General features: G+C 42.8%; 1 protein-coding gene across 1 annotated transcript in view; it reads left to right on the forward strand.

Annotated features, from left to right (window-relative positions):
- Positions 1-4,930: 4,930 nt before the first annotated feature.
- The window catches only part of CPXM2 (carboxypeptidase X, M14 family member 2), a 78,264-nt gene continuing 69,752 nt past the window's right edge, over positions 4,931-13,442 (forward strand). The window contains exon 1 of the mRNA XM_061458557.1: positions 4,931-5,475. Coding sequence (XP_061314541.1) covers positions 5,148-5,475 — 328 coding nt within the window. The 5' untranslated portion in view covers positions 4,931-5,147. The remainder of the gene's footprint in view (positions 5,476-13,442) is intronic.

Genomic DNA, 13,442 nt, shown 5'->3' on the forward strand with positions numbered 1-13,442 from the left:
GCTATATGTATCTCTGTCAGTGTTCAAGGCCAGGGTGGACACCCCTTTTTAGGGGTGGTGAAGCTGCTGTGCTTGGAGCTGGAGTAGCTGCGCTGACTGTCCCTTTGCCTTCAGATCCACCGACATTCTTTTCCTTTTGAAGGTGCTGGATAGTGTTGAACAAGGCCCTGTAAACATGGGCCAAGCCCCAGCACGTTGCCGTGATTTGTCCATCTCTGGTATGGCCAGAATGACCACACACCTCATTTAAGTGTTTTACTAATTCTTCTGGATTCTGCAGTTGTTCGGTAGTGAAATTCCAAAGTACTGGAGGGGCCCACTGACCTAGATTCTTGCCCATACTATCCCACACACCCTGCCACTCATGGCTGTCCAGCCTCAGGGAAAATCTCTTGGTCCTCCTACATCGTCGTTTGACCCCAGACAAGACCCAAACCTGACTCTGCTTAACTCCTGAAATCAGTAGTGGGCAAAACACACTCTGTATGCGTGTTAGCATGGTGATTCCCATCACCATCAGCAAACAAGTCTCAACAGCATTAAAAGGCCATTCAAAAACTTCAAAACTCTCAAATGTAAATGGTCTGGGGGGAGGACTGGGAGGGTAAAAGGATGTCTCCTTCACAGGTTGAGCACCTGAGAAGGAGAAAAAAGATGTGTAATTGCTAAGCACCTCCATCATATACCTCCCAAAGTATAAAGGTGGTGACCACACTGGGAACATAAACCAGATCAGTTTCATGATCAATGATTCTATTGTATTGCAAGTCATTACCATAAAGTACAATGGGATAAAAACCTTAGCCCAAGCCCCACACTTGAAAAACACTAATACAGCCAATACCGGATGGACGTAAGATATGATATACTGAAACGGTGAGATCAAGAGGAAAAACCTTGAGAGCCAATAAATCAGCATTGTGACGAGTGACTATCAATCCAGTCAGATCTGTTCTTATCTCAACCCCTCGTGCCCCACGTTGGGCGCCAAAAGAACTGTCGTGGTTTAAACCCTAGCCAGACAGCTTGTTCACTCACTCCCAGTGAGTGGTGCTGGGCTGAGAGCAATTCAGCCCCCCCCCAGGACTCTCCCCTTCCCCGCTCCCGGAGGAACGGGGAGGAGGATCGAAAGAGTGCAACTCCTACGGGTTGAGACAAGAACAGTCCAGCAACCAATGTACAACACAAATCACCACCGCTACTATCAACTACAACAATGATAAGAGAAAGTAACAAGGGAAGAGAATACGATACCACCGGCCAAGAAACAAGTCCCACCCGGAAGCCCGTGTACTTCCGGGTAACTCCCAGTTACCCCCCACCCCGGGCATGACGTGCTGTGGTATGGAATACCTCCCTGGCTAGCCCGGGTCAGGTGTCCTGTCTCTGCTTCCTCACAGCCTCCCCTCTTCCCTGGCAGAGCATGAGCCTCACAAAGTCCTTGGTCAGGGTAAACATCACTTAGCAACAACAGAAAACATCGGCTTCACCAGCACTGTTCCCAGGCTGGAAGTCAAAACACAGCACTGCACCAGCTACCACGAAGGAGAAACATGACTGCTACTGCTGAACCCAGGACACCGGCTCATGTTCATTTTCTCACTGACCAACATCCCCAAGTCCTTCTCCGCAGGGCTGCTCTGAATCTCTTCTTTGTCCAACCTGTAGCTGTGCCTGGGTTTGCTCCAACCCAGGTGTAGGACCTTGCCCTTGGCTTGGTCTTAAATGATTCCATAAATCTTAAGGAAGGAATGCTTGGAGTGAAAAGAGAGTTATCTGTGGCAACTGCAAGAAGTGAAGGAGTGCGCATGGCACCTCCTGAAGTTCTGCAAAGTTCTTACCTGCAAAAGTGGAGGTGCACCAGCGAGCCTGCCACTTCTTGAGTCCCTTGCTGTGTCCTGCTGGGTACATTCTCATGGCTGACCACAAACAGCTCACCAGGCTTCTCTTCCGGCTCAGGGGTCCCAGGAGTCATACTTAGGGATGGCTTCTCCTGTTCTCAGCATGCTGATGTGCTGGCCTTTCACTTGGTGAGGAAGCCCTTGCAGGGACTCCCAGCTATCTGCAATGCATGGAAACTTCATTGGGATCTTCAGTGTTTTGTAATATGCCAGAAAAATCCAAAATCATTAGGGGTGAGATGACAGAATGAGGCAAAATGCTGCCTGTAGGTGGCTTGGCCCCTAATTTAACTACCAACACCTCACTTAAATGACATGAACATAGAACAATGAGTTACTGGATACAGGAATGATGAGGCATTGTGATGGGTGAGCTGGGTAACATTTGGGTGGGTATTTGTGTCACTTAAATATATTTTTTTATATACATGAAATAAGTACATGTCTGTTACTGCCGGAATGCTTTGCTGCTATACTTTATACATACAGCTAACTATGCATACTCACCTTCTAAAGAGGTCCAAATCCAATATAGCACATTGTATACGAATATATAGAATAAATTAAAATATATGGAATAAATTAAAAAAATAAAGCCCACACAGTTGTCTCTTTATAGATAGAAAAGTTAACATATGGGAGAGAAAAGACATAATGTTTACACACATAAATTACTGAAATCTATACATTTAAAGTTGCCAGAAGCAGATAAAGTAAAATTCCCCCTAATCACAATCCTCATTCTTTTTTATTAATGTACTTTTGACTTGATATTTTATGAAAACACTTCTTGTTATGTTTGGAAATGTAAATCCTCTCCTGCTTCTACACGTCCTTCGACTACTGCAATGAGTCAAATACTAATTTGTAGCTAAAGCTCCTTTAGTTACTGGAAAAATAGATCATTAATGACGCCATGGAAAAGTCTATTTTTCTATTACTTCTCTAGGTATGTGAATGTCCACAATACTTGCAAAAGAGTGACTGTGCTGCAAACGGTAACAGAATTATGCCTATTTTGTGTAGCTTGTGCTCTGCCCTTAGAAGTTAGGACCAAAGGAAGAGAGGACCGGGTAATTTGGAAAGGGCAAACAGAGTAAGAACTCTGTGAAGTCACTAAGATGGGATATACAGGATATTCAGCATGCCACCGGATACAGGGAACAAGCAGTCTGTTGCACACACCATATCCAGTGGGTCTTAGCTCCCACATTGCACCCACTCACTGCACGCTCTGTGCCAAAGGGGACAATGCTATTTCAGATGAAGCTATCTGAAAAGTTTGATGGGAAGCAGTTTTTCATCAAATGAAATCAAAATAAAATACATAATTCAGTAAAGCAGTGAAAAAGCAAAGTGTGTTTTATTGTAGTTTTAGAAAATGAAAATTTCTATATTTAAAATAGAAAAAGTCATAGTTTCCAGATGTTAAAACATGTAAAACTGAAGGATGACAATAGAATTGCTGGGGAAAACATATTTTCATTTGTCTTTTTAGAAAACAGACATCATATAATCACAAAATTGCTTTTAGAACTAGTGATTAGAAAGGAGGGACCATCATTAAATATATGGGACTGGATCACCACAGTCTAACACCAAATACACCAAAAGATATAGGAAGCAAGGTATGAAATTGTGATAATTACAGTATTAAAGTTATGAGAAACACACATGAAATGTGATTGCAAAGGCAGAATAAAGAGTGGGGTAACAGATGTAATGCTGTCTCTCAGATGACTGGACAATGGCAAGATATACAATATACATGATGAAAATATAAGCTGGTGTTTTCAACACAGGAGTAAGGATTCATATTTCATGTGAGCCAAGTGCTGCACGTTTCTTTCAGCAGAGAAGGTTGTTTTTAGAAGTATGAAAAAGATGAAAGATAAGATTTTTATCTTCAAACAAATTGATTCTATTGAAGACACAGGGTTGCATGCGTGCAGCTGCTAGCACAATACATCCTAATCTGTTTAGAAGATGTTCCAGAGTGAATAAAAGTCAAGATCATTCAAAAAGAGTGAGAAAAGGGGCCAATGATGAAGCATGTCCTTGTTTTTCAGGTGGGCTGAGTCCAGAGAGCTCCCATATACCCTAGGAGAAGCATCTTAAATAGGCACACGTTGAGATTTATTAGTTATAGAATCACAGAATCCCAGACTGGTTTGTGTTGGAAAGGACCTTAAAGCTCATCCAGCTCCAATCCCTGCACGGGCAGGGACACCTTCCACTAGAGCAGCTTGCTCCAAGCCCCTGTGTCCAACCTGGCCTTGAACACTGCCAGGGATGGGGCAGCCACAGCTTCTCTGGGCACCCTGTGCCAGCGCCTCAGCACCCTCAAAGGGAAGAATTTCTTACTAATATCTATATAGATAGACTTGTATATTACTTATATTTTTATGTATATTGATAAAAAATAACATCTAAATTTTCTATAATACACTTTTTATAGAAAGTATGTCATATATACATAACATATATATATAATATATAGACAAGTGAGGCTGAGATGAGTGCTAGAGAGGGATCCCACATTTGTTAAAGCTAAAAAGAAAAGAATGTAATACAATGAAAGGGAATACAGCACAACATACATGGAATGAAGCTCATCTGCCACAGACCCACATCTTCATGTGCACCCAGGGTCAAAGCACAGGCGGATGAACCCTGCCAGCCACAGGCAGGGCTCATCCTAGGCTCTGTGTGCCCACCCCATCTGCACAGCACCTCCTGGGGTGGGGGGGGGAACACTGTGAAGACAGGCTGGGAGGCAAAGGCTGGCTGCCAAGTTTACTGTTCTCTGAATAAGTGCTCTGAGATCAGCTCCGTGCGGGAAGGCTGCAGAAACCGTTGGGGGATTCAGCTGGAACTCTCTCGTAACTCTTACTTTGGAAAGAAAGCAGCCACAGCGACACAAAAGGCATGAGAGGGCAAGCAGGAAGCTAGCCGTGCTGGTGATCCCACCTGCCAAAAGCCGGCGCAGCGCAGCGCTGGTCCGTCCGCCTGGCTGGGGAGCCCGACGATCACATGCATCCCCGTCCTGCCTCCTCCCTCCGCAGCCCCGTCCCGCTGCGCTCCTCGCAACTCCTGCTAAACTATCCCAAAGCGGAGGCGCTTTTCACAGGCAGGATCCTGTAGCCCTCTGCGTCCCCTTCGGAGGGGGTTTGGTGCCGAGGCTGTTTTCTCCCTTTCCATATAAAGTTCTGGGGCTTGCAGAGATTGCTGCACAAGCAAAGGGTAATGATTGCCCTTAGCAAGAAAGGCTCATGCTCTTCTCAACTCTGCCTCGCTCTCTGCGCCTTTGGGGTGGCATTGCTGAGGGACGTGTCCCAGGCGGTACCCATGGACGATCAGGATTATTACCTGCAGGAGATTAGCAACAGGGATCACTATTATTCCTTTCCATATCCCGGTGAAGAGTTTTTCCCTTTCACGGAGCAGCCCGGAGAGGAAGAACCTATCCGTGCTGCAGATACAGAGGAGCACCCCCAGTTCAAACCCAGCAGGAAAGAGTTAAAAGCGAAGAAAAGCAACAAAAAAGGAAAAGCCATTCTTGAAACTCCACCAGGTAACTTTCCACCTCCTCCTCCAGAGCTTGGAGTCTGCTAATCTCATGCTGACTGTGACTTTTAGCATTAATGAATATCCAGTTAATAGCAGTCTTGGTAATAATAACAGTAACCATGGTCGTGGCAATGATGATGACAACACATTATCCCACAGAACAGAACTTTTATAGGCTTTTTAACCCTTTCTTCATCAAGTAAAGACATTTTAGAGTGGTGATTATTACTTATGCTGCGCTCTAGCTAGTATATGGATTTTAACTTCTTACTTACACTTGACAACTGGGTTGCTGTTAAAGCTGTTGTTCTATAAGCGAAGGAGGAGATGGATCCTGTAAAAGCTGATTGTATATGGTGCCACCTTACTTTGTTCTTTGGCTTTCTTTTTTTAATTTATGAGAGGTTCCTGAATTACTTTACTTGTAAACCTGTGAATTGCTTTCAGATTTCACTTTAAAGGCCTCCAGAGGGAGATCTGTAAACAAAGATCTTCCTGTAAAAGGCTAAGTCATAACAAGTTCAATTTAATTACTGACCTGCAAAAATAAAGAAATTAAACAGCAACAAAAATGACTTACACTAAAAAAGTCTACCGTTAATCCCATTCTCTATTTTCTCTGTTTGATGGGATGAAAATATGCAGCTATTAAAGTCTGCAGAAACTTGATCAGCTTTTACCATTCAGTTGTTCCTGGAAGAAGAGTAATTTCTTTCTGTGCTTCCCACACATATGGTTGGTGCTTTAACGGTTTGGGATACCAGTAGGTTTAGGAGTGAGTTTCACCCATGACCTTTTGACTTATAAATCCCTATAGCTACACTCTGCTTTACTTCAGAAGGAAACTTATAATGTCAACAGCTGGAGCATAAGGAGCAAAGTTTGCAATGCAGAGCCATTAATACATGGAGTACAGGAAAACAGCGGATCCAGGGTTGTAGAGTGGCTTTAGCTTTTGCCAGTTACATCTGGGAGATAGTAAACAAAATACTTTCCATTTAATATTAACGCTAACAAATTCATTACCTTTTGATAAGCAAATAGATGAGCTCTTGTAATAATAAATACTGATAAGAAAATACCATTTCTGAAGTATGGAAAACTGTGGGGCAGGCAGTTTGAATTGCCACTGAAAATACTGCCTGGACCATGACAAGGACTAGTTTATTGGCTTTATTATCTAACTATGTGCAACACATGGATTTTAAAGCTACCTACTTAGGTACCAGGCTTACTCTTCTTCAGTGTGGTGCAGACAATACAGATTTCCAGCCTGCAATGGGATGTTCTCCAGTTCAGCTCTGCTTTCACCTTCCCTGTTGGCATTTCCCTGATTTCCTCAACCCCATGGCTTCACATACTCCACCAAACATGACACCATTAAGGACAGCAACCAGTCTGCAAGAGCAGGGTTCATTTCTCTTTACAGATGGGCATCTTCCTTGTTCTCCACCCATGGCAATGAGCACCTTACAAGTGCAAAGAAGGCAGCAGCAGTACCAACAACCACCTCCATCATTGTGGAACACTCATCCCTTCCAAGCCTGATTTAGTTTATGCACTGCAGGTACAGCAGTACAAAATTCAAACTGTGTAACACTGATGACCTACTAGGGGAGCATACTGAGGTCTTGCATGTAGTCTGAATTTGGCCATGGTATCACATTTTTGTATATAGGAAAATACGGAATTAGAAAAAGAAAAATAGACCTCCTTAAGCCTTCTCTAGAAAACACTTCATTTTGTGCCAACCAATTGACATGTGAAGAATTCTTCTAATTTACTCGTTTTTACCTTTCACCCTACCTGGCTCTCTGAGTCCAGGGAATCATTTTATTTCTGCATTCCATCAGGTAAGGTCCTTCCTCAGCCTCCTCCTGTTCCACAGCATGGCCAAGCAGAAAGTCAAGGGGATCCTGGCAAGGGCTTGTGATGCACCACCAAAAGCACCTGGAAAGAGCTCAGTCCCTCCTGGCTGATGCTCTTTTGAACCAACTGAGCTACCAAGCTTTCACCAGCCATATGTAATAAGAGGTTTTAAAGCCTATGAGCTTATGAGCGCTGGAACAGGTTGCCCAAATAAGTGATAAATGCTCCATCCCTGGCATTGTTCAAGGCCAGGTTGGACAGAGTTTTGGGTTACATGGTCTGCTGTGAGGTGTCCCTGCCCATGGCAGCGGGTTGGAACTGGATGATCTTAAGGTCCTTTCCAACCCAGACTAGTCTGGGATTCTATGATTCTAATAAAAACAACAGCCAGAGGTATAACAAGCCACTAATTCCCTCCACCAAACTCACTTCTTGCTCCAGCACAGGAGGGCTTGACACCAGCTCAGCAATCTGCCTGTTAGACTTACTTCAATATGGGAAAATGCTGTATTTCGTTGGGAGCAGCTGAACTATTTTAACTGCAATAGCCATAATAAGCCCTCAGGCAAACACACAGCAAGAGGATGGTTACCATTTGTTAAAGATATAAGTGAAAACAGGAGGTTTTTAGCAGGAAGTGTCTGGCATTTTTAAATGCAGCGTTAAAAGGTCTAGCTATAATACTTGAAATGTTTCCTTTTAACTCTCCCAAATGCAGGTGAGGGTCAGGTCCTGCCAGAGCAGTGACCCCAATGCTTAATGCCATGTCACTGTGTCACCAGGAATTGGTTTGAAATGAAGATCTGATAATCCCAGGTGTCTAAATAATGATACATGACTATAATTTCTCACATCTGACCTGTTAAGAGGACAGCTAAAAGTAATAATAGCAGCTATCAAACAGATATCCATGACTAGTAACTCTAAATCTGGCTGTGTAAATATGGGTGTTGTGTGTATGTGTATACTTTAATGTGTTAATAAATATATCCAGAACTGGAATTAATGTATTAGACACGCAATAAATACAAAAATGTGGGGTTTGTGAGCTTCCCTGGCAGCCAGGGCATGAGGGATTAATTAGTTACAACAAACAATAGTCTGGCTGGGAGCTGGGATGAAGAAAGAGGAGAAACAAGAAATGTGTGATCTGCCCTTTGGCTGAGCAGCTGGTACTGATCAGCCCTAGCTTTGAATCAAAGTTGGAATCGAACATAGCAGTCTGAAGGACACGGCACAGAACAGATGACACCGACTCCATTTATTTAACCTTATTACTGAAGGTAGAGAGAACATATATATTTTATCTGTGAAAGATCAATGTAGAGAGAAGTCCTATTGATGATAGTGGGGTTGCAATGTGGGGGGGGGGTTCAAATAATTATTAGGATCAATATTTGCAAATACTTGATCCAGGTAACAGTTCAAAATATCAATCAGTTTCTTTGCCCTTTAAACAGCTTATAAATGAAGTGGTATCAGGTCATCCTTGGGTTGGATTGACAGGTTTCTGTATATACATATTTCCATTTTCTAATTCCATCCTTGTTTATGTAGGCTTCTATCCAAAGCCTATTCAAATCACTGGAAAGAGTCTTGTTAACATCAATATTTTTCTTTTATGAGGCCTTTTAATAGATTTAATATATGCCTTCTTGGTTATGAGCTGTGGGGCAGACCCATATAAATGGTTTGAGAGGTCTGCCTGCATACAGGCAAAAATCTGTCACTAGGAGGTTTATGGGGTTGAGATCCCTATGAACACTGCTCAGTGCTGCACGTTGCTGTGGGTTGTGACTGAAAGGTTCCCCCTTTTAATTTCTGTTGCACCTAAATCTACCACAGTTATATCTATAATTATTTTTATTTGATTTATAAAACTAATACTTTTTAGAGTAGTTCTTGTTCTGGCCATGCCTCCATTCTTAATGCCCTCAAAAAATAAAGGAGTAATGTTTATTTATATGGCAGCATGGGGTTTACTGCACATTTATTTTGTATTTCACAAATCTCACAGTATTTTATTTCTGTGTAATCTCTGCATAATGTGTGTTTGTATGTAGTTATCATGATTTCGTAGAATCAGAGAATCCCAGAGTGGTTTGTGTTGGAAGGGACCTTAAAGCTCACCCAGCTCCAACCCCTGCCACGGGCAGGGACACCTTCCACTAGAGCAGCTTGCTCCAAGCCCCTGTGTCCAACCTGGCCTTGAACACTGCCAGGGATGGGGCAGCCACAGCTTCTCTGGGCACCCTGTGCCAGCGCCTCAGCACCCTCACAGGGAAGAGCTTCTGCCTAAGAGCTCATCTCAGTCTCCCCTCTGGCAGGTTAAAGCCATTCCCCTTGGCCTGTCCCTACAGGCCCTTGTCCCAAGCCCCTCTCCAGGTTTCCTGCAGCCCCTTTAGGCCCTGGAGCTGCTCTCAGGTCTCCCCTTCAGGAGCCTTCTCTTCTCCAGGCTCACCCAGCCCAGCTCTCTCAGCCTGGCTCCAGAGCAGAGCTGCTCCAGCCCTCGCAGCAGCTCCGTGGCCTCTCTGGGCTTGCTCAAGCAGGTTCATTTGGACAAAAAGGACTTTGCCTTGTCTCATCTGTTGCTTTCCCCAGGCTTGATGAAACTCTTTAGATGCATCCCTGTTTGCTTGCTAAATATACTTTTTTTGTGTGTAATGTTGCCAGCTGCTCAACACTGTAATTCTGAGGGGTTTTGGTTAGTTGTTTTTTTAAATTTATGTAGTGTATAGGAATTTCTTGTCTGGCTCAGGATCTCGCTGGATTTGTATCTGAGGAGGAGTTAGTAAAGGAAGGCAAAAAGAGGATAAAATGACCAGTGCAAGCAACCATGAAATTATCTTGCAGAAAGGATTTGCATGGATAAAAATAGAACTGGTGGTGCATTAATCGAGGCACTTATCAAGAGATGAGATAATGAAGGCTTGGAGAGAGACATCGATGAGTGACTGAGGAGGAAAAGCTGAATCATAGAGATGTTATTCAGGAAAAACTGGAAAGATTTGTCTGTAAAATGGTGATGAAGGCATGAAGAGGGTATGAAGTTGAAAGCATGGATGTTTGTGGTGTTGCTGGCATTTGAATGATGAATTTGTTCACTGCGATGAAGATATGAGTGATATATAAGACATTGAACAGATAGCTGAAAGTACTTAAGAAAAGGTCACCAAGACACACCAGGTTTCCAGATAGAACAGAAGGAAACACAGAAGGAAAAGGTAGCTTGTGAATCAGCAGCACTGCTTGCTAGAGTTGTGATTTTGGATGGGTTTAACTAGAGCAAAGATGGAAAAGGGAGCAAAGATGCAAAAATGGGAGAGTGAAAACACAGGCAGGCTGAAGGCTTACCTAGAGAGTCAGGAGGAAGCCTAGGAGCAAAGAGAGTCATCGAAGTCAATTTTGCAAAGACATTTGCAGTGCAGCGTGTTGAGCTTTGCTGGCACATTGAAGATATGGTAATGCCTCAGAGCTCTGGCTTGGAAGCAGCTATTAGACACAGGGTGCCTTCAAGTGAAACGCGAGGGCCACAAGCCAGATGGGGTAACTGGTATGGGTCTGTCAGGGAGCAGAGCCAGCAAAGGCTGTCAGCAATGTGTCAGGGAGCTTATGGGGATGATATGAAGGGGAATGGGGCAGGAGCTGGAAGTACAAATGAGATTCAGGGGGGACAAGAAACAGGTTTTTGGGTTAGGGAGCTGAATCAGAGGGTAAAATGAAGGTTGGGGGATGACTGCTTACATAGGCTGTTATTTAATGAAAGCTACTTAGCGATAAATGACTTGTATAGGGACTAAGAAGAAATAAGCACAGAATTACCCATATGCTGGGTAATTACCAGCACTGCTGTTTTCTAGCCCATTTGTATCACTTCTGTTAAATCCTGTAGCTGGCTCCATTCCTGAGAAGCCGAGAGAAAGTGGAGCGCTCTTGTGACCTAGAATGTAGATTTCAATTATAAAGCTTTTGCTTATAATTCTTATGCCAGCAACTTCTCAGAATGAACTCATTGGCCCTAGGTGCATATCCCATGAATTTTAATGTGGCCTGTATCACATCCTAATTGCCAGATGTGACAAGCAAAGATGAAAACATGTGGCTTTTAATGAGTGTGCTTTCATCTACAAGCTTCTATTTTTCCCTCAGCACTTCTACAAATATGTAGAATAATAAAATGTAACATAGCCATTCCATTTAAGAGCCTGTACTTTAAAGAACGCCACAACGAAAGGAGACAAAGGATGAGCAAGAATGAACAATGAGCAATGCCCTCAACACTGGCCAAATCTTTTTGATTAGCATCTTTCCTTACTCATGATTTCAATGAATAATGTAACATGAGAAAAATAAATCAGAATAAACACATTTGATTATGCTAGAGAAAACTTTCCTACAGTAATTCTCCCATCAGCCTTCTCTGAATTCAAACGTAAGGTGAGAAAAATACCTCTTTAAAAAAGGGATGGTTTCACTGAATAGATTTTAATAGCATGAACTTGAGTCTAGACTTGTTCCTGAAATTCCAGCATATTGCGAGTCACTCATTATTTGAATTCATTCTTGGTTTTTAATGTTATTCTCTGTTCAGTGAGCTGGTTAGACAGGTCAATCAGACAGCTCACAATCAAATTTCACTTATTTCCTTTGGTTTTGGAATGAACACTTCTGTCAGCTGTGTGATCATAGAATCTGTCAAAAAGATGAAGTAGTGGAAGCGGAAGACATGGTGCAGAAGAAGTAATTTATTCCTTTTTCAATGTCTGAGCCTTTTGTTCCTGGGATTTTTGAGCCTTGCCCAATTCGTTGTGTTAAAAGCAGACTACCAACAGATTTGTTATCAGTGTACAGAGCTGAGATTTGGTTCTCATATTCACACATAATTGTTGCTTGTGCTTGTGTTGTTATGATAAAAAGGCTACATTAGACTTGATCTTTTTGTCAGGCCTATGGTGAGTATGTATCTTCTAATCCTGCATGTTTTATTAAGCAGAACTTTTTGAAATGAACATGTAAATACATGCCTTTAACACTAGGGGTTTGGGTACTCAAGGAAAATGGGAACAAGCAAAGCTCTGATGTAGTCCAAATTATTTGCCTTTTACAATCCAGTGATTACACATGAAAAACATTCAGTAGCCCTAACTCAGTTCAGATATTCACCAGAGAAAATAGGGGTTGCAGGAATAGTCACTCATATTGGAAACATAAAATCACCTTTAATCTTTCTGTCCCAAGGATATACCTTAGTGGACACTTTGGTCCTATTTAATTCAGTAAGCCATTAATCAAAGAGATCATTTGAGTTTCCTTCATTTTTGCATGGGATTTCATTCAAGGATGGTCATGGCCATCATATCTGTGCAGTTACATCTCCAGTGTAGAAGTTACTTCTCAGTAACCTGCCTGAACACACTGTTCATGTGCAAACAAGAACAAAGGGCATGGACAGTGGAATAAAGGCATTTAGAGGAAACTGTGGCCAGCCCCAGATGGGTCTCTAACACTGCTGCTGTCTGATTATTTTCCTGTTGGGGACTTCTTTTCCTGAGCCACAGATGATGCTGATCACTGAGCACATCTGCCTCTTTCAGGGGCTAGCCTTGCTCCTCCAGAAGCCTTTCTCTGGCTATTTTGGTTGACTTCAAAAGGTGTTTGGTTGGGTTTTTACACATCTGATCAAGTAATGAAAACTACCACATTAAACTGTTAGCAAAATACACTGCAGTGTTAATTCATTATTTCTGATGCAAGCGCATTTCCAATTTCCTTGTAGCACAGCTAACATTTGTGAACATTTGTGATTCCATTCCCTGGCAGTTTTATCATCCCAGTGTGGGAAAGAACAGGGTGCTCTGGGTGTCTGCTGTGTGCTGGAAGGGATGGTACACCACCAAGAAGAGCAAGGAGGTTTATTTTTCATGCAATCACAGACAGTGCTAAATCGATAGGTGTAAAAGGAAAACTGCTTCTCTTTTCTACCCGTAGCTAAAAATGGCAACCTAAAAAAGGTGAGAGAAACAAGAGGGGGAATTAAGAGATGCCAGATGGTGACTCAGAGCCAGAGTGCCTATGAAGCCATCAGCGGAAGTATGTGGGGAT

This window comes from Pezoporus flaviventris, unplaced genomic scaffold (assembly GCF_033815535.1).
Source record: "Pezoporus flaviventris isolate CSIRO_AGI_PZ_B2104156 unplaced genomic scaffold, CSIRO_AGI_Pfla_v1 ptg000029l, whole genome shotgun sequence".
Taxonomy (NCBI): domain Eukaryota; kingdom Metazoa; phylum Chordata; class Aves; order Psittaciformes; family Psittacidae; genus Pezoporus; species Pezoporus flaviventris.